The 21,258-nt window shown below is 38.0% G+C and overlaps 3 protein-coding genes and 2 pseudogenes across 4 annotated transcripts; all 5 read right to left on the bottom strand.

The window, feature by feature from the left end:
• Window positions 1–1,793: 1,793 nt before the first annotated feature.
• On the bottom strand, window positions 1,794–2,791 carry LOC103344386 (dehydration-responsive element-binding protein 1E-like). The gene is given in 1 exon segment (NM_001293670.1): window positions 1,794–2,791. A coding segment is annotated over 1 exon segment (696 nt). The 5' UTR covers window positions 2,743–2,791; the 3' UTR covers window positions 1,794–2,046.
• Window positions 2,792–6,567: 3,776 nt separating this feature from the next.
• On the bottom strand, window positions 6,568–7,388 carry LOC103337409 (dehydration-responsive element-binding protein 1F). The gene is given in 1 exon segment (NM_001301005.1): window positions 6,568–7,388. A coding segment is annotated over 1 exon segment (717 nt). The 5' UTR covers window positions 7,338–7,388; the 3' UTR covers window positions 6,568–6,620.
• A 2,781-nt stretch (window positions 7,389–10,169) lies between these two features.
• On the bottom strand, window positions 10,170–11,177 carry LOC103337408 (dehydration-responsive element-binding protein 1A pseudogene; annotated as a pseudogene). The gene has a single exon (XR_016122119.1). The product of XR_016122119.1 is annotated as a dehydration-responsive element-binding protein 1A pseudogene (transcript).
• Window positions 11,178–12,483: 1,306 nt separating this feature from the next.
• On the bottom strand, window positions 12,484–13,215 carry LOC103337407 (dehydration-responsive element-binding protein 1C-like). The gene is given in 1 exon segment (NM_001301004.1): window positions 12,484–13,215. A coding segment is annotated over 1 exon segment (699 nt). The 5' UTR covers window positions 13,191–13,215; the 3' UTR covers window positions 12,484–12,491.
• A 4,774-nt stretch (window positions 13,216–17,989) lies between these two features.
• LOC103344389 (ethylene-responsive transcription factor ERF027 pseudogene) lies at window positions 17,990–19,140 on the bottom strand (annotated as a pseudogene).
• Between the last annotated feature and the right edge of the window lie 2,118 nt (window positions 19,141–21,258).

Consider the following 21,258-nt stretch of genomic DNA (forward strand, 5'->3'; position numbering starts at 1 on the left):
TGGAGCGAGAGAAAGTTTGGCAATTAAAATGCCAGGTGGCAGATAAACATGAACTGAACTTACTATATAAAGCTGGTGCTTGGTACAAGTGATCTTTATTACTTTTTTTTTTTTGGTCAATGTGATCTTTATTACTAAATTGGCATCTAAAGTTAAAAACAGAAATGACGTGGGGTGTTGCTCATGGAGGCAACCGCTTTTGGGGTTATGTCTAATTCAACTCTCTTTTTATTTTTTGGAATATATTACTAGCAAACATCATAGGATACTTTCCAAATGGAAAATGGACAAAAATGAGACAAAATACTATTTCGAAACCTTATTTGACAAGATCATAAACCAAAAGAATAAATTTACTATTTCAAAAGAGAAACGAATAAATTAGTTTTTGGATTTAAAAAAATCTCCGAATAGACTTTATAAGAACTTTTGCATAATATTTCATGTTAGAATGAGTCTCTTTGTAAAAACCCTTAAAAACAAGCCTGCTACTTGAATGAGATATATTCCACAATCCCATGATCATATTCCACAATATTTTGTTTATCCAAACTTTGCACATGACAAAGATGGACCACCCATATTATAGGAATCTACAAGTGGATAAGACAACAAGAGATGTGGATTTTAAAGAAGTTACCCAAACCAAATAATAATAAAAAAGAAATCAGAAAAAGCAACAGAGTTAAACCCCAAAAATAACAACCACCAAAAACAAATTGAAGACTCGCAACGGTCATAACCAACAGGAACAAGGAAGCCAACAAAGTGAAACATCCAAGTAGAGGTGTCAAATAGGCTGGACGGTTGGCCCATTTTAATAAACAAGCCGAATTCAATCCGTTCATTTATGAAAATCATTGAGTCTGGCACGAGCTTACTACCCTAGTTCAAATTGTGGAAAATAAAGTTAAAATAGAGGAAAATGCTTAAAGTTAACATTTTAGGATTTAGGGTTTTCATCTTCAAATCGATTGAGAGAGGCAGACAAACAATGAGGTTCGGGCGTTAGATTCGAGTCTTAATAAGGAAGTTGAAACAGAGAATTTAAAATCTTGGAATGAGTGCGAATATTCTACCTCAATGACGGTGCCAAAAGAACCAAGCGGTAGGAGCATTTGGATCAACATTAGGAGCATTGTGGTCTACATAATTGTCAAAAGATTTGTCATCCTTCTTCGGCAGCAGTCCTAATGTTATAGCTTTTCAGCTACGTGTTTAAAAGACTAAAATAGTCTTGCCACGTTTTAAAATGGACGAAATTAACAAAAGAAATGACGGTATGGATTAAGTGAAACACCAAATCTTAATCAAGGGGAATAGTTAGTCACTTTGACTTTCGAAGGGCAATATAGAATTTGACCATAGTTTCGATAGTGCTACAATAAATTAGCCCAATTTTAAAATAAGGAATGAATTAACCAAAGAAGAACCCCACAATAATAATAAAAAAGAAACAACCACAGGGCCAATTAGCCCCAGAAATAAATAACAAAAAAAGTGAATAGCCAAGGGGCAAGGGAACAAAGGAAAGAGAAAGCAACTCAACTGAGAGGAGGACCGCCGTCCACGTAAGTTAGAATACAAGGACTGAGCAAGTGACACGTATGGGTTGGTGGGACAAACACACATAACTGAATGCAAAGAGTCAAAACTTTCTCTATCACACATTAGATGCTTTTTATATTCAATAATTCCAAATCAAGAAAACTTTTGTACATCTTTTTTTTTTTTTGGCTCAGAGAAGACTTTGTTCATCCTAAATATCTTTCGAACCATAAAAAAAGAAGCTAAATATCTATAACAAAACTAAATATCTATTAGAGCCACAGTGACATGCTCTAATTTACAAATATGTTCGACTCAAGCATGAACAAATAAATACATATGAATCGAATAAAATACACACCAAAACTCTAAAGATTGTAACAAGAAAAAAAAACCCCTACAATCTTTATCGGCGACTCACACATGAACAAATAAATAGAGATGAATCCGACGAAAAAGACACAAACAAATACATGATTGACTGAAAAAAAACATCAATCAGATAGAGAAACTCCATAGTTTGGCATCAGCTTCCGTTTCCATGTCATCCCAGTTCAAGTAGCCAGCTGAGCATTGAGGTGGAGAAAGAAGAAGCCCTTGAGCCATGTTATCAATCAACCTTGGCATATCAAACATTTCCTCCTCATCCAAATAAAACAAGCACAAGCTGCTGCTGCTTTTTTCCATATCCACGCTAAAAATCTTCTCCTTCTCATCACTGCTGCAGCTGGATAATCCACCGAACTCCGCTGGCCTGAACCCTTCGGCGGCCTCAGCGGCTGCCCTTCGGATATCCATGGTATCCATGGAAGCCGGCAAGGGCAGCCGCCATGCGGAGTCAGCAAAGTTTATGCAGGCAAGCTTCCCTCTGAAAGCCAATGCCGCCACGTCATGGGCACGAGCAGCCATCTCAGCAGTCGGATACGTTCCAAGCCAAATCCTTGATTTCTTCTTGTTGGGCTCTCTCAACTCACACACCCACTTGTTGTTGTTCCTTCTCCTCACGCCCCTGTAAACCGGGTGCCTCGTCTCCTTGAAAACCCTCCTCCCAGCGCGCTTCTTCGGCCGGCTCGACGCCAATATGACGTTTTCGTCGGAGGAAGAAGCCGGCAGGGTGGTGACGCTGGCGTCGGAGAAAGAACTCGACTCGGGCTGGTCAGGGGAGTCAGAAAGCTGAGCGGAGAACATGTCCATTAATAGAGTGATCTGTATATTTTGAGTGGTGTTTCAGAGAGGTGTGTGTAGAGCTAAAACTGAGGGTGAGGGAGAGGGAGCTTTTATAGATTGGGGATGGCGTGGCAGGTGGGGCCCCACACTGGACACGACGACACGGACTGTATGGAGGCGCCAGGTGGAAGCGTGGGCTCATGGAGTGGCAAGTTCCCACGCAAAACAGACAAATGGGATTGGAGCTTGATAAAGTTTGACTTCAAAATGCCAGGTGGCAAGTAAACACGGAGTGAACTTATTAAGTAAAGTTAGTGCTTGCCACACGTGATCGTTATGACCGAAATTGGCACTAGCACATTTTGTTTCGGTTTTGTACGTCCACGTGGCTCCCACTCCGGGCTCAGCTCACTGAGAGACTGAGCTTCTGCAGTGTTTTTTGTCGGTCTTTGTTTTGTCGTGTCATTTAAAAGTCATATGATTAAGGAACAAATTGAAATTCGCACGAAATTTATAGGGTAAATTTACACGATAAAAACTTGGAATTAAATTTGAGTTAATTTGCTGAGATACGATTACTTAATTTGTTGAGCTGTGGGTTAACACGCTAACTCATTTGTTAACTTATTTCAATAACTAATTTATAACCCCTCACATTTAACCTATTTGTTTTGAGTAATGCTACACTTATCACATTTTTATTCCACAATTCTATACCACATGATGTAGCACATTCAATTAAATCAATGAAATGTATTTCAATTAATGCAATTACAAAAATAAATATGGTAATAAATCATAAAATAAAAGAAAATATTAAATAATTTTAATTAATGTGGTTGTCCACCTCAGCTGCCACATAAGATTGTATAAAGAAGTAGTATACAAATATGATAAGAGTAGTATTATTCATTTATTTTTATTTGTTTAAATTTTTATACAGCTAACATTAAGTTTGTCTTTCTACAAAATGTTTTTATATCAAATTTTTATACTTGTTTTTCCTTTGAAATAAATATGGGAAGATAGTAAAAATTCTTATTCTATGCATCTTTTATTTCTAATTCAAATTTGAACTTTGTATTGCAGTCATAACCCACATTCAACATGAAATCAAAAAATAATTGACATTTAAATGTAGTTGATACGTACAAGTCAATCACTACTAGAAAAGCCCAATATAAGCCATGAATACATCCATGACCAATACTAGTGTCAGCCATAAACAACTCATGGCCAAAGGGTATTCATACGGACTGACCACATATCCTGTCATGGTGTCCCTTACACAAGGGAGGAGCCACACATATGCTAGAGGTTGCTGTGGCTCCCCCAATAATTCTCGTGAATTACATTGAAGTTTTTATATAAAACTTGAAAATCGGTATGTAATTTCATATCTTTTTCAGTTATTGACTGCCCTAATATTTAGACTCTAGTTCCGCCACTGCCCTTACATGGTGTTACCTTGCCCTTACATGGTTTAATTTCCACAAAAATAGGCTTCATTTCATAATTTTTATAGTACAATTTACAAAATTATGTTATTTGCAAAATTCAATATATATAAATCCAAACATTGAAATATTTAATTGCGAGAAATTGAAATGATGAAAATATAAATTCTGTCATTTTATAATTCTATATAATTTTCAATTCTTTTATCCAAACAGATGACAATATTATAGGTGAGTGAACCTTGAGTCTAGAAAAAAACAAAAAATTAATGATTAATTAAAAAATTCAAACATGGGAAGATAATACATAATATGGGAAAGATATACTTATAACTAATCAAGTCACATCTACACAGCAATAGGATATGTGATCATTTAAAGAAAAAAAGAAATCAGAAATAGCAACAAAAACTTGTGGCTAGCAATGTTTTGTTCTTATTAGGCGGAAAGTCCAGGGACCACGGACAAGTTGAAAAGCAGCCACAGATTTGATTGACGCCAAAAACAAATTGAAGGCTCGCAACGGTCATAACAACCGGGAACAAGGAAGCCGACAAAGCGAACTCAGGCAAGGCCCAAGCCAATCGCAATCAGCAGCGAATATTTCAATCCACAGACAGACGTAGTTAGAATCCCACCATGCAATTATAACTTTCGGAATTGACAGCTATTTTCTTTCTCAATAATTCGAATAATTCCAAATGTAGTAAACTGTTTTCAACACAATTCCATAAATATCTATCTCGATCGAAAATATCCAAACACATATTTTTGATATTTTCATTACTAAACTATTCACGCCAGATTTTAACAACAACATGAAAATCAAATAATGGACACACTAGATTTTAAAATGCCAGGTGGCAGTTAAACACGCAATGAACTTACTAATGGGCTCGGTCGTCAGGCGTTATGTATGAATTTTTTTGTACTTCTAAGTTTCCTCCTTTAAACACGCATAGAAAAATGACTCCTTTTGATTTTTTTTGTCTAATTCATGTCTCTTTGTGGAATATATGCGTTTCAGTGTTACAACGTTGAATGGACAAATTAAACAAAGTCTCATTTTGAAACCTTATTTGATAAGATAAACCCAAATTTTCGAAACGAATCCACTCAAAAAGACAAAAGTAAAATAAAGAATATCGGTGTGAACCCTAACCAAGCAACTAGACTGTCATGTGAACCCTACTCAACTAATTTTTGAAGATTTCGACCGAAAAACCAATTTAAAGAAGAAAAAAAGAAATAGAAATCAGAAATAGCAACAAGAACTTGTGGCTAGCAATCTTTTGTTCGTAACAGTTCAAAACCAACCGCAGCCACAGGTTTGATTAACGTCAAAAACAAATTGAAGACTCACAACGGTCAGAACCCACAGGGACAGAGGAAGCCAACAAAGTGAACAGCCAAGGGCCAAGGAACACAGTTACAATCCCACCATTTAATTACATATCTGAACTTCAGAATTGACACGTACGTAGTGGGAAATTGCCAAAGTTTCTCCATCATAAATTACATTTGGATGCCTTTTATTTTCAATAAGGATATTGATTGCCTTCTTCGCTGTTAGGAAATACTTACATTTTTTTTTATGCGAATCATAATTTAATTATATAATAATAATTTATAAAAAATATAAAAAGAAAGACTTCTGCACATATATCACACCGTTATTTGCGTTGTTCGCGGTGTGCAGCATGTGCTTGTATTTTCTTTAAAAATCCCTGGCCAAAGCAACATTGTTTTGGACCAGGGAAAAACAAAAAAATTAACCGTCTACAGAAAGGGATATTTTGGTCAAACAAGAAGACTTTTTTTGTTTGTTTTTTTCAAAGAAAGTGTCCCTTACGTCCCCATCATCAATTCCTAATAAAAGATCAGAAAATTCATAACATTTTTTGTGACATCCTCATCATAGCTTTTCCTTGTTTTTGAGAGAACCCCAAGTGTTTTATACAAACATTTTTCAATCAAGTCTTATGTCAAAGAAGAAAATTTTGTATATGATCAGGCTTTCAAAGTAATTTTGAATGTAATTCATAGTTAATCTAGAAAAGAAAAAATTTGAAACATGCTGCATTTTTTTTATTTCTTCAGCAACTGACGACAACAATTGTAGGTTAATTTTAATGTTATTTTGTTTCTATGAATTATGAATGACACTAATATTGTTTAAATTATAAGGATATTTAGTTGTCAATTTTTTTAAAAAGCTGTTAACCTTTTAAAATTGCACTTCAACCGAAAAATTCCTGGGTCCTTCTTGCACAACCCTACCTATCTATGTCTACCACAAATATCCAAAACATATATTTCCAATCTGTCCTCTCACAATGAACGACCGACGTTAACCTTCTTCGTTACAAATTAATAAATGCATAAGAATCGAACAATAATCGCTCGCACAAATAAATTCTAATAATCGACTAAAATAAACGTCGATGATTAAATGGAGAAACTCCACAATTTGATATCAGCATCGGTACCCATGTCATCCAAATTCGTGTCGCTGCCTAAGGGTTGCGGTGGAGAAAGAAGAAGCCCTTCAGCCATGTCATGAAGCAACCTGGGCATGTCAAACGCTTCCTCCTCATCCCAATAGGACAAGCTCAAGCTTCTGCTTCTTTCCAAGTTCACACTACCCTTCTTGTTCTCCTCTTCCACCTGCACCACCATTCTCTCCTTCTCATCACTGCTGCCGTTGCACAATCCACCAAACTCCGCCGGCCTAAACCCCTCAGCTGCCTCCGCGGCCGCCCTTCGAATATCCATGGGATCCATGGAAGCCGGCACTGGCAGCCTCCACGCGGAGTCAGCAAAGTTGAGGCAGGCATGCTTCCCTCTAAACGCCAATGCCGCCACGTCATGGGCACGAGCAGCCATCTCAGCCGTCGGATAAGTCCCGAGCCATATCCTGGACTTCTTCTTGTTGGGCTCTCTCATTTCACAAACCCACTTGTCATTGTTCCTCCTCCTCACACCCCTATAAACCGGGTGCCTCGTCTCCTTGAAAACCCTCCTCCCGGCTCGCTTCTTCGGCCGGCTTGACGCCAATATGACTTCCCCGTCGGACAAAGAAGGCCCCCGAGTCGTGACGCTGGCGTCGGACAAAGAACTCGACTCGGGCTGGTCGACCGAGTCGGAAAGTTCCGACACGTCCATTAGAGTAAGCTATATGCAAGAATGCTTTGGTGTTTTAGCTTGTTTGAGTTTTTAAAGCTGAAATTGGGAGTGAGAGGGAGAGGGAGAGACGCTTTTATAGATTGGGGATAGCGTGGCAGTTGGGGGCCCAAGAGCGGACACGACGACACGGACTGTGAGGAAGCAGGTGGGGCAGGTGGAAATGTGGCTTAGCAAGCTCCCACCACAAAACAGAGAACAGACAAAGGGGGATTGGGGATGGAGTGGAGCTAAGTAAGATAGATTTGTCCTTCCTCCGCCACGTGCCGGGTAACACACACTGAGCTACTAAACTAACTAAGCGAAGTAAAGTGGGTTGCTATTGGCCCGTTTTGTCATTCACGTGTGCGGTTCGTGGCTCCCGTCCAAATCCCAGCCGGGATCCTGCAATATTTTTATTTTTATTTTTTTCTTCTTTGTCTGACTGACAAGAGACTGGATATTTTAGCCGAACATCACTCATTTAACTATTTTGTTTTGTCTGACTGAAAAGAAAAAAGAAAAGGGCAAACACATGATTTCCGATGAACAATGAAAATATTCTCAATAATAAGTAAAAGGTTCAACGATTTCCAATTTGGCCTATTTTTTGTTTTTTTTCTTCTGCGGAGATGTTCCTTAAATAATGAATTAAATAAATAAACAGATTGGATAACTTATTTGACACAGTCTAGTGATTTAAATAAGTTGCTACCATCATATTAACTCACCAAGAGCCTAGTGCTTGATTACTTATATAAGTTTATTTAACGGATCTTTTGTAGGGGTTACTAAGAATTTTACTTTAAAGAATGCGTTTTGGAGAAATACCTAAAAAAATAGACAGTTAGATGATTACAATATATGTACTATATATATATATATATATATATATGAGATGGCAGCGAAAGAGGGACGACTATGTTTCTACAGTCATCTGGAAAAAAAGAAGCAATGAACCTGTTTTTTTCCCCAATTTCTAGACAAGTAAAACTAATCAAAGCTTGTTAAATTGAATTTTGGTTTCGCATGGGTAGTTAACTTGAATTCTATTCACTTTAAATGCAATACCATTTTCTCTATAATAAAAAGGATAGAATACTTATGACGCCCTTATGACTCTTGAGGAATATGTAAACATTTTTATTTATGAATGAATTCACTTCTACTTTTGAAAAACAATAACAATGCATAGTAAAAGTTGAAAAGTTGAAAAGTCGATGGTCTACAGAAGGGGAGACACTTTCATGGTACGGAATATAACACTTTTTATTATGATTTACCAATAACGCAATAACACACAAAATAATATTATATTATTGGTTGAAAATAGTATTATCCCTACCACAATAAAATTTTCCTGATAAAAATGATAGAGATAATCAGACCGAAAGCCATAGGAGAGAGAAAAGGGGGTGAGAGAGTGGTTGCTAGTCACACCAAAAGTAAGTAGGGTATAAAACACAAAAATATTTCCATTTAAAAATTAAAAAAGCCTACAATCATTCTGATATTACTCATATATCAACGACTACATATAAAACAAACGAAAGATGTCTAATAATATGACATCGTAAAGATAGCTTTAGGGAAGTGACAAAAAAAAAAAAAAAAGATTGCTTAGGGATTGCATATACAGACGTCGATCAAATAGAGAAACTCCACAGTTTCAAATCAATAGCAGTTTCCACGTCATCCCAATCATCTAAGCATTCAGGTGGAGAAAGCATAAGCCCTTCAGCCATGTCATCAAGCAACCTTCGCATGTCAAACAATTCCTTCCTCCTCATCCAAACAAAACAAGCTGCCGTTCCCCTCAATTCTCGCACAACCCTTCTCCTCACTCACCACCGCCTTACTCTCCTTCCCATCAACACCGCCGGAAACTCCGCTACCCTCCGCCTGCCTAAACGCTTCAGCCGCCTTCCTAATCTCCCCATCATCGGTGGAGGCCGGCACGCAGCCGCCAAGCGGAGTCAGCAAAGTTGAGGCAGGCAAGCTTCCCTCTAAACACCAACGCAGCGATGTCATGGCCATGGGCACGAGCCGCCATCTCGGCCGTCAGATAAGTCCCCGAGCAATGTCTTGTGCTGCTTGTTGTTGGGTGTTCGAGCAAATTCTGCCCGGGAAATATTCGCCAGTAGATTCTTGTCCTTCTCTTTCTTCTCCACTGGTTCATGTAAAACAAATCTAAGTCAACAGACTACATCTAGGGGTGTTGGCCAAAGGCCCTCTGATATCTAAGTTAGTTATAATGAATCTTGAAAAAGATACAATAATAGCTAAAGTTAACGGAATTTTCTCTCACGGGAGAGTTGGGTGGCCATGTATGGTGGCTTGAGCCATGTATGAGAGATTGAAGGAGAGAGAGACGACAAGGGAGAAAGAGGTAATAAACCGTGCAATGTAAATAAAGTAACCCAGTAAAGTTAGAATCCCACCATATTGGTCATGGGTATGCTTGGCTTATATCGAGCTTTTCTAGTAGTGATTGACTTGTACGTATCAATTACATTTAAATATCAATCGTTTATTGATGGTCTTTTTCATGTTCAGATTTGAATTAGTAATAAAAGATGCGTAAAATTAGAATTTTTCGTGTCTTCCCTTATTTATTTCAAATGAAAATACGAGTTTAAAAAATGAGATATAAAAACATTTTGTAGAAAGAAAAACTTAATGTTAACTGTATAAAAATTTAAACTTAAAAAAATAGATAGGTTAAAATGTCACGAGTTATAAATTAAGTTTTTTTTATATCAAAAGTTGCTAAAATTTAACCCATATATACTTTCATAAATGTTTGTTATGGGAAGAAATTTTGGAGCTCCTACATACATGATAAGGAGAGAAGTGTTTTCCATTCAATAATTCCAAATTTAGAAAACTTTTTGTACTGTATACAACCCAAAATATCTATCTCGACCCCAAATATATAAAAATATATATATAATCTGTCCACTCACAATAAACGACTGACGTTAATCTTTTTCGTTACAAATAAATAAACGCATAAGAATCAAACAATAAATAAATTCTAATAATCGACTAAAATAAACGTCGATCATTAAATGGAGAAATTCCACAATTTGACATCAGCATCGGTTCCCATGTCATCCAAATTCATGTAGCCACCTAAGCATTGCGATGGAGAAAGAAGAAGCCCTTCAGCCATGTCATGAAGCAACCTGGGCATGTCAAACACTTCCTCCTCATCCCAATAGGACAAACTCAAGCTTCTGCTTCTTTCCAAGTTCACACTACCCTTCTTGTTCTTCTCTTCCACCTGCACCACCATTCTCTCCTTCTCATCACTGCTGCCGCTGCACAATCCACCAAACTCCGCCGGCCTAAACCCCTCAGCTGCTTCCGCGGCAGCTCTCCGAATATCCATGGTATCCATGGAAGCCGGCACAGGCAGCCTCCACGCGGAATCAGCGAAATTGATGCAGGCAAGCTTCCCTCTAAACGCCAATGCCGCCACGTCATGGGCACGAGCAGCCATCTCCGCCGTCGGATAAGTCCCGAGCCATATCCTGGACTTCTTCTTGTTGGGCTCTCTCATTTCACACACCCACTTGGCATTGTTCCTCCTCCTCACACCCCGATAAACCGGGTGCCTCGTCTCCTTGAAAACCCTCCTCCCGGCACGCTTCTTCGGCCGGCTCGAAGCCAATATGACGTCCCCGTCGGAACAAGAAGCCCCCCGAGTGGTGACCCTGTCGTCGGACAACGAACTCGACTCGGGCTGGTCGACCGAGTCGGAAAGTTGAGAGAAGAACATGTCCATTAGAGTAAGCTTTCTGTATGAATGGTTTAGTGTTTTAGCTTGGTTGAGTTTCTTGAGCTGAAATTGGAAGTGAGGGAGAATGGCTTTTATAGATTAGGGATTGCGTGGCAGGTGGGCCCAGGTGTGGACACGGGAACACGGAGTGTGAGGAGGCAGGTGGAGCAAGGTCGGAATGTGGCTCAGCAAGTTCCTTCCACAAACAGATTAGACTTGGCTCTGCCACGTGGCGGGAAACACACTGAACTAACACAGCTAAGTAAAGTGGGGGGCAAGTGGGGGTTTTTTAGGTTGAATGGTAACTGAATTTTGACTTGGTTCATATTTTGGTTTTCAACTTTTTAAAATTGTTCTTATGATCCTTTAACGTTAGTTTTGTTAGAAGAAATGATCATGTCATTAGTTTTGTTAACTTTGTATGTTAAATGTAGGGGAAAAATGGTTTTTTTTTAATTTTTTTTTCACCATCTAAATATTTCAACAAAGTTATGGATAACCTCCACCCGACACCGAGTCAATTAACCCACCACCCCCGCAACAACTGATGGCGCTCTCACAACCCACACCGCTGCTCAAATCATACCCACCCCCTAGAGATGACAAGGATATGAAGAATGTTTTTTAGTTTTTATTTTAATTTTTTTGAGTGAAAGAAATATTCAGATGATAAAAATACTATTTTGTTCTGCATTTAATAGAAAAATGGGTGCTTTTCAAACGTGATATTTTATTACTATAAGAGCATCCAAAATGAGCTCCTTAAATCACCTCATGAGACAAATTTTAGAGAGGAATTGTAAAAATACAACTCCAACCATGCTCTCTATCTATCTCATAAAATAGAGAGTCCTCTAGGAGCTCATAAATCTGAGGAGAGAGAAAGGACTCCTAGTGACTTCCTATAATTTAATGCTACTTTATTTAATGAGTATTTCAAATCTTTATTTAATGCTAACTATTTTTTATTTTATGTTTTTAATAGAGATGAACCAATCAAAAAAGAATTATAGCATTTATGACTCTCCAAATTAAGAAGTATGGTTGAAGTTGAAATTTTTTAGAGAGCTCCTAAAATAATTTTCTTATATTTTTAGCTAAATTTTAGTTAAGAAATATAGAAAATCATTGTGAATGCTCTAAATCAAAATCTTATCAACAAAGCAGCGAGAGAGAGAGAGTAAAAGTTGAAAAGTTGATGGTCTAGAGAGAATGAGGTGTGAGAGAGTGGTAGTCATAGCAAAAGTAAGTAGGGTCTAAAACACAAATATATTTCCATTTAAAAAATAAAGTAAGTAGGGCCTACAAATTACAATCATTCTCATTTACTCCACAGTTTCAACTTTCAATTGAGGGATTTCTATGGAGGTCGATCAAATAGAAAAACTCCACAGTTTCAAATCATCATCAGTTTCCACGTCATTCCAATCCATGTGGCCATCTAAACATTGAGGTGGACAAAGCATAAGCCCTTCAGCCATGTCATCAAGCAACCTTGGCATCTCAAATATTTCCTCCTCGTCCAAATAAAAAAAGTTGCTGCTTCCCTCCATTTCTACACAACCCTTCTCCTCGCTCACCACCGCCTTACTCTCCTTCTCATAAACACCACCATCCTCCGCCTGCCTAAACGCTTCAACCGCCTCGGTGGCCGCCCTCCTAATCCCCGCGGCATCGGTGGAGGCCGGCACGGGCAGCGGCCAAGCCGAGTCAGCAAAGTTGAGGCAGGCAAGCTTCCCCCTAAACGCCAATGCAGCGACATCATGGGCACGAGCCGCCATATCAGCTGTCGGATAAGTCCCGAGCCATGTCCTGGCCTTCTTGTTGTTGGGCTCTCTCAGCTCACACACCCACTTGTTGTTGTTCCTCCTCCTCACACCCCTATAAACCGGGTGCCTGGTCTCCTTGAAAACCCTCCTCCCCGCCCGCCTTTTCGGGCAGCTGGACGCCAGTATGACCGCCTCATCTGAAAGAGAAGCTCGCCGGGCCGTGACGCTGGCGTCCGAAAACGACGACTTATCCGGGTTTTCCAGAGAAGCCAAATCAGAGACCTGGCTGTAGATCATATCCATTTTTGCAAGGGCTTAGTCTAAAGCTTTGCGACTTTGTGTTTTAGTATAGTAGGGTTGGGTTTTTTCTGAGCTGAAAATGGAGAGAGTTCGAGTGTGGTGGCGGCTTTTTCATAGATTTGGGTTGGGCCATGTTTATGTGAAGTGAACGCGCGAACACGGAGTGTGATGAGATGGCGAGACGCCCCATAGAAATGAGTGGCCCACTGTGAACGTGTTCACACTGGAAAACAAGGAGGATTCTAGAGAAAATAGATTAATTTGACTTTGACTTTGGCTTGACTTACTAAACTAAGAAAAGTGGGTATTTAGCACGTGTGAGTTTTTGGTCACCAAATTTGTCACGTTTTTTAATGCAATGTGTGCAATGTGTGTGAGGTGGTGCCCAACTGAAATCCTGCAATAAATCATGTACTTCAAAATAGAAAATGGCAAGGAAAATAGTAAGGAGGCCAAGTCAAACTGTGAAAATATAATTTCGATTACAATAATTATTTTTTATATATAAGCGATAGTCAAGAAGGGAGGAGTCGAGCTTAAACCTCATATGCATGAATAAAATAGTCTTAATTAATACGATATCATAAACTTGGGGTGAAAATTTGAGAACTCGGGGCAAATATTCAGATAAATTTTTAGGCAGTAGAAGAAATTTAATTATTATCAAATGTAATTTCCATAAAAGGGAATGTAGAGATTTGTTTGTGGAGTAAAAAGTTCATAGAAAGCCCAAATATCTTTAATGGGAAATAGGAAGCAGCGAGCAAGTGGGAGACAGTAGGGACCCACAAACCATACTAAACCAAAGAAAACTTCACCACGGAGGAGTTAGGCCGATCCAGTTCAAAGTCCGAATGACGTCATCCTAGTAGCACAACTTGCATAATACGAGGACAGGTGTATGGTGACGTCGGTAAACCGGTTGACAGCTAAACGAGCCCTTGGCCACGGGACACGCTGCACCAAACTCGAGCAAGAAGTCCCCCTAGCGAGCCCAAACACCTTCTAGTGCAAGAGACCAGGCTCGGGCAAGATCTGGGTCTCACCAGCCAAGGCAAGCCCAAGGGCAGGTTTCACCTGGGCTTCAGCCTGAGGACTATGACGTCAACGCTGATAGAATCCAACGGGCATGTGTCACGTATCGCAACCGGGACACTCCGATCAGTTTTTTTTCTAAATCCGACGGTCCTCGCTTTTTTGGCTAAAAAATTGCAAAACAATCGAAAAAATTCTGAATTTTTTTATAGAAAAACCAAAAAATTCTGAATTTTTTTTTAAAAAAAAAACCAAAAAATTCTGTATTTTTTCCCTATAAATACCTAACCATTTTATTTACTTTCAACACCAAATCTTCATACAATTTCATCTCCATCTAATTATAATTGTAAATATCATGCATGACTTTATTGAACAAATGGGGTTGCATTCTAAATCGCCTTTGAAAATCAACCTCAGTGTACAAAGAAATTGGGATAAAATAATCTTCCAAAAGATTCTTACCTCGAGAATGCCTATGTTTGTCCACATTCCGGCTGCGGCTGACTTGTAAACCACGGTTGGGACCTTGGTTCTTTTCATCTTGCAAAGCCACTGCTATGACAATTTGTTCATCGACTTTTCTCTGCAACTCATTGATTTCATATGCTATTCTATGGTTTCTCTCATTTCTTTCTCGTTCTTACCTTTCCAAGCATCTCCTAAAATCTTACCATTGAGAATGAATGGAGTATGAATTCTAAACTCTGAGAAATGAAAATATAGAAAGATGTTGGTGTGAGAGGTATGAGTTGAGCGTCTGGTTTTATAGAAAAATTTGGCAAGATAGAGATGCCACGTGGCTTGATTTGATTGGATGAAAATCTTTTTTGAAATTTGAAATTTATATGAAATTTGAACCCAAATTTATCTGAAATTTAAATTTTGAAATTTCATCCAAAATTTGAACCCAAAAATTCTTATTCGGAAATTTTATCCGATTATGAATAGTCTTGACACGTAGGAACCCGGAAATCTTATCCGAAAATATTATCCAAATTAATTATTGAGGTAGAAAAATTTGTGAAAAAAATAAAAAAATTGAATAGTAATTGCCCTTTAGCCATAGCAACAGGTGGAAACACAAAATACTATTTGCAAGGGCAACCACTATTCATGTGAATAGTGATCTGTCTAGCTCCCCCCGCCATAGCTAAGGGCAAATGGGTGGAGTTGCACTAAGAGCAAGTCCAGCAGTGGATTTCGCCAAGGCTAGGAGGGAAAAAGTTGTTCCAACTGTCACCCAGCCCGGGAGGTGTGGACCCACCAACTCGGGCCGCTCAAGGCATATTCACTGAGGTCCAAAGCGAGGGTCGCTAACGCGCTTACAAGACCCCCATTGATTTGATTTTTTTCATTGCCACGTGGCGTTGTCTGCAGGCTCTCCGATCGATTTTTTCCTCCAATCCAACGGCCGCCAATCTTTTTGCAATAAAATACTAGAAAAAAGTCGGAAATTTTTTTAAAAAAATACCCAAAAATTAATGAATTTTTTTCTATAATATACCAACCAATTTTTTTTTTTAAAATTTATCTGAAATTTGTAATTGAAAATTTTATCCGATTATGAGATATGAATAATATTGACAGGTAGGAACCCGAAAATCTTATCCGAAAATATTATCCAAATTATTTATTGTGGTAAAAAAAGTTGTGAAAAAAATAAAAAAATGAATAGTAATTGCCCTTTGCCATGACAACGAGTGGAAACGGAAAATACTATTTGCAAGGAAAACTACTATGCATGTGAATAGTGATGTCCTAGCTCCCGTGCCATACTAAGGGCAAATGAGTGGAGTTGCTCTGAGGAAGTCTAGCGGTGGATCTAGCCCAAGGTTGGGGGAAAAAAGTTGTTCCAAGTCAACCCCCGGAGGTGTAGGCCCACCAACTCTGGCCGGGCGCTTCAACTGAGGTCCATAACGAGGGTGCGACGCGCACTACAAGATTCTCTGCCCCTCATTGATTTGATTTTTTTTTGTTGCCATTTGGCGTCGTCTGGCTCTCCAATCGATTCTTTTTCCTCCAATCCAACGGTCGCCAATTTTTTTGCAATAAAATACTGGAAAAAATTCAGAAATTTTTTAAAAAAATACCCAAAAATTAATGAATTTTTTTCTATAAATACCAATCAATTTTTTTTAAATTTATCTGAAATTTGTAATTGAAAATTTTATCCGATATGAATAGTATTGACACGTAAGAACCCGAAAATCTTATTCAAATTAATTATTGTGGTAAAAAAAGTTGTGAAAAAAATAAAAAAAATAAAAAGTAATTGCCCTTTGCCATGACAACGGTGGAAACGGAAAATACTATTTGCAAGGACAATTACTATTTATGTGAATAGTAGCTGCTCTAACTCCTCTCTTTCCATAACTAAGGACAAATGAGTAGAGTTGCTCTAAGCTTAATTTACTGAAAAAAAAAAAGAAATAAGTAGCAGTTGTAATCTGTAGTCAGCTTCATGGTTTTATGTGAAAAGCTGTGTTGCAAGAGAGAGAGAGAGAGAGAGAGACGTGGGCCATACTTGTCTTGTCTCCCACAGCAAAGAATTTGACACTGTTTTGCTCATTCAAAATTCAAATAATGTTTCAAGGATTTCAACTCTTTGTTTTTGGCGAACAAACAAATATTTTTTTCTTTTGGATTTTAATTTTTATGAATTAAAGGTGCCCAAGAAGACGACAAATATTTGCTGACTTGCAACCACGTGGCCGACTTGCGACCACATCCTCCATTTATCCTTTTTATAATTTGGATGAATCATGAGCCACGTAATTAGTATACATTTTTATATTAGTACCAAGTTTCAGTGGCACTAGTCTAAAATAGCGTTTAACCACCATAGTTTAGTTTATGGATAATTTCCTTGGGTTTTCGACTAAAATAGTCTCTTGATTAATTTTATACTGGATGTGATGTAGTATTATTTTTTTGCTTTTTTTTTTGACGGGATTTTCCTCTATTTAGGGGTTTTTAAAGGCAAAATTTTAGTAAGGCCACACTTATTACATTACTAAAGCCCAGTTTTTCCTTTTGTACTATGACATTGTTGTTTCAATTAAGTTATTTCACTTTGATTTTAAAAAAAAGGTAAGATATTTTAATGTCATGTCATTCGAGACTAGAGTTTGGAAAAAAATAAGTGGGTCAACCTAACATTTTATCAATTGTTTGTTATTGGTAAAAAGTCCAATTCACCCCTAAAATTGGAGCATGTGATCCAATTTAACAGAAAATGTACCGGAAGGACTAATTTGACATGAAATAGAAAGTTGAAGGACTATTGAAATGAAACTTTTAGTTGGTAAACTAAAATGATACTAGAGCAATAGTTGGGGGACCATTTTGTTTGAAAACCCTAATTTATATAGTACTTTAAGATGGTTAAATTAATATTTTGTTTTGTTATGGAAAGATAGGAAGGATTGAGATGCGATCACAAAAATATTTTTGTGAATTTCTATTTGTAGGAATTTCCAATTGTAGGAATTTCCATTTATAGGAATTTCCAATTGTAGGAATTTCCAATTGAAGGAATTTTCTATTTGTGAGAATTTTTATTTCTGGTAGTTTCTATATTTGTTTTGTAATAATATAAGAAGATGGATTTTCTTTTGCTTTTGGTCTACTAATATAATAGCGTGTTGCTTGCCAACCTAGATGAACCAGATTAGGCACCCTTTTGAGGTTTACATGACTTGTAATTAAAGTTTAGCATCTTTAATAAGATTATCTTCTTATTATAAACCCTAAAATACCGACTCTGAACTCAAATGTCAAATTTCTTAATTTTATACTCTCAAAGTACATCGTTTTGGATCGAAGCATAGACTATTAGCACATAACAGATAAGCACAATGTCCCCAATTCGTCAGCATCATCCCAAGAACTGAACCAATAATGGATGCCGTGACCTTATAATGAATTAGGTGGTCCTTATCCATCGCTTCACATCAGCGCTGCACATAATTTCTTCTTCTTCTTCTTCTTTTTTTTTTGTCTTTTATAACTCACTATTCAGGCATATGTAACGCTATTATAATCAATAGCTCCATAGACGACTCTCTGCTCCGTCTGAATTGCCGGAAGAGTCGGGATAATCAGACGGTCTCGGTGGAGACAGAAGCATGCCCTCTGCCATGTTCGCCAGCAAATTTGGCATCCCGAAAAGCTCTTCTTCATCCATTCCCACAGACGACGCCAAACTAGTACTACTCATCATCGTCATATCGTATTCGTACTTCTTCTGCCTCTCTGTGACCTTAAGACTGTTATCCGCCTCCTCATTCCTTTGTAGTGCTGTTGCCGCAGCAGCAGCTGCAGCAGCGCTACGAATGTCCTGTGGAGACATGGATGCTGGCACAGGATACGAGTCCATGGAGCTTGGAAAGTTGAGAACAGCATCCGCGCGCTTGAGAGCGAGCGCGGCCGCGTCATAGGCTGCTGCAGCCATCTCCGCAGTTGGGAAAGTCCCAAGCCATATGCGTCTAGTCTTACGTGGCTCTCGAATCTCGGACACCCATTTTCCGCCCCGACTCCGGATTCCATGGTACCTAGACTGCTTCCCTGAAGGGCTTGATGCCATGGTGGTGGGCTTTAGCAATTACTGATTCTGTATATCTGTGCTATAACCGTACTTTTGTGGAGGAGAGGGTATTTTGGCAATTTAATAAGTTCTGGTCATGGGGAGAGAGAGAGAGAGAGAGAGAGTGGGATGACTTGGTGTGAAGAGTGCGGTGAAGGATGCTCTGAGGAGGACGGTCAAAATTTTAGGTCAGGCATGATATATATAGATATTTTCGTATCCCTGTATAGATTGGTAGGGATGTAAATTGTAGAGGGTTGTGGGGACTTTGTATGGAAGGAAGGTGTTAAAATATTAACTGGGAGAGAGAGGGGTTGAAATTTTAGGGAAGGAGAGGAAGGGAGCCGCTCAGCTGTGGTAGCTACCATATGCACTCTGGCCAGTTGATATTTGCGGAAGCGTTAAAAATTGATAGTGGCAATTGAAAATGATTTTTATATTTGTGAGCTACTGCTTATAGTGGCTAGCTAACTGAAGAGGTTGAAAGTGGTGGATGCCCACATGTTGAAAATGAAGAATAACATTGGAAGCCAAACATTTTTCAGAGAGTTGAGGACTTATAGGCTCACTCACTATTTACGTACAGCAACAACAAGTAAATATTGTGAGGCAATCTTCATGTTTTTCAAACACACCAATCATAGGAGAAAAATTAAGAAACTGAAATTTAGAGAATTATCCGAGCGAAAATTCTATCAGTGTACTACCACAAAAATAAATACTATAATTTTCAATGATATTTTATTTTATAACAATATATAATTTGTCGGAGATATTTTGGCCATGGTGCGGCTTGACGCCCCAAGAGGGGGCCCTACTATTTTATGCATGGCTCCCAGCACGTTGGGCCCCCCATATGATTTTGCACCCAAATTTAGCCAATTATCCTTTAATGGAATACTCAATTGAATAGGACCTTTGGGGGCAGGAGGGATCTTTGTTTCCTTTCATTGGGTATGTGAGGAGGAGCCATCTTTTTTATAAAACTAATATCCAGTTAGGGTTTCAGATGTACATACAGTTGGATCTTTATGCTAAAGAAAAATAAAATAATAATATACATCGTTGTCTAGATTTTAATATATTGTTAATAAAATGTAATGCATTTGAATAGTTTTATTAATTCAATAGTGTCGATTTGAACAATAATTGGAGTGGATATTCAGTGTGACTTAAATCCACTTATATGAACTCTGTTAATGCGACTGCAAATCCACTTATATTTAGTGTGACTTAAATTCACTTATAATTGGAGTAGATATATAGTTATACATGACATATAAATTCTTTCAATGTGACTGTAATACTAAAAAATATCTCCAATAATTGAGCTTTTACGTGTGCTATAACTTCATTTTAATTCATTTATTAAAAATAAATAAAAAATTTGAAAAATATAGATAGATAAGAACATAAATATCTATCGATGTTGATATTGGTTGACATGGGTATATAAGTCATGTTATACTGTTGAATAACATGCCCTCAATTATCTATTATTTCTATTTATAGAGAATTCGTGCGCTTGGAAGTCCTTGATGATTAATGATTAAATAAACCAAGATTTTACCATGATTGCAATTTTAGAGAGACGCGAAAGCGAAAGCCTATGGGGTCGCTTTTGTAACTGGATAACTAGCACTGAAAACCATCTTTACATTGGATGGTTTGGTGTTTTGATGATCCCTACTTTATTGACCGCAACTTATGTATTTATTATTGTTTTCATTGCTGCACCTCCAGTAGATATTGATGGTATTCGTGAACATGTTGATGCTGGATCTTTACTTTATAGAAACAATATTATTTCTGGTGCCATTATTCCTACCTCTGTAGCTATAGGTTTGCACTTTTACCCGATATGGGAAGTGGCTTCTGTTGATGAATGGTTATACAATGGTGGTCCTTATGAACTAATTGTTCTACACTTCTTACTTGGTATAGCTTGCGACATGGGCCGTGAGTGGGAACTTAGTTTCCGTCTGGGTATGCGCCCTTGGATTGCTATTGCATATTCAGCTCCTATTGCAGCTGCTATTGCTGTTTTCTTGATATATCCAATTGGTCAAGGAAGCTTTTCTGACGGTATGCCCCTAGGAATCTCCGGTACTTTCAACTTCATGATTGTATTCCAAGCTGAGCACAACATCCTTATGCACCTCATTTCTAATGTGTCCTTTATTTGTGGTGAAGTTTAGCAAATCTGGTGCTAGATTCTAAAACTTGCACAAAGGTTTATGGATTTCAAACACATTAAAAGCTTTCAATCCATTTTAAATTAATGAAAATTCAAGAAGTGTGTGAGAGACCTCAAAATTTTAAAAGTTGTGGTTTGGAATCCAATACTAAACTTGTTATTTTACCTCAAAAAGTTCCAAATCAAATATTGTGGGAAATCATAGGTTTTCACGCTTTCAAATTCAAACCTTGGTAACCTTTGAACAATAT

Source organism: Prunus mume, linkage group LG7 (assembly GCF_029339155.1).
Source record: "Prunus mume cultivar Tortuosa linkage group LG7, ASM2933915v1, whole genome shotgun sequence".
NCBI classification, from domain to species: Eukaryota; Viridiplantae; Streptophyta; class Magnoliopsida; order Rosales; family Rosaceae; genus Prunus; species Prunus mume.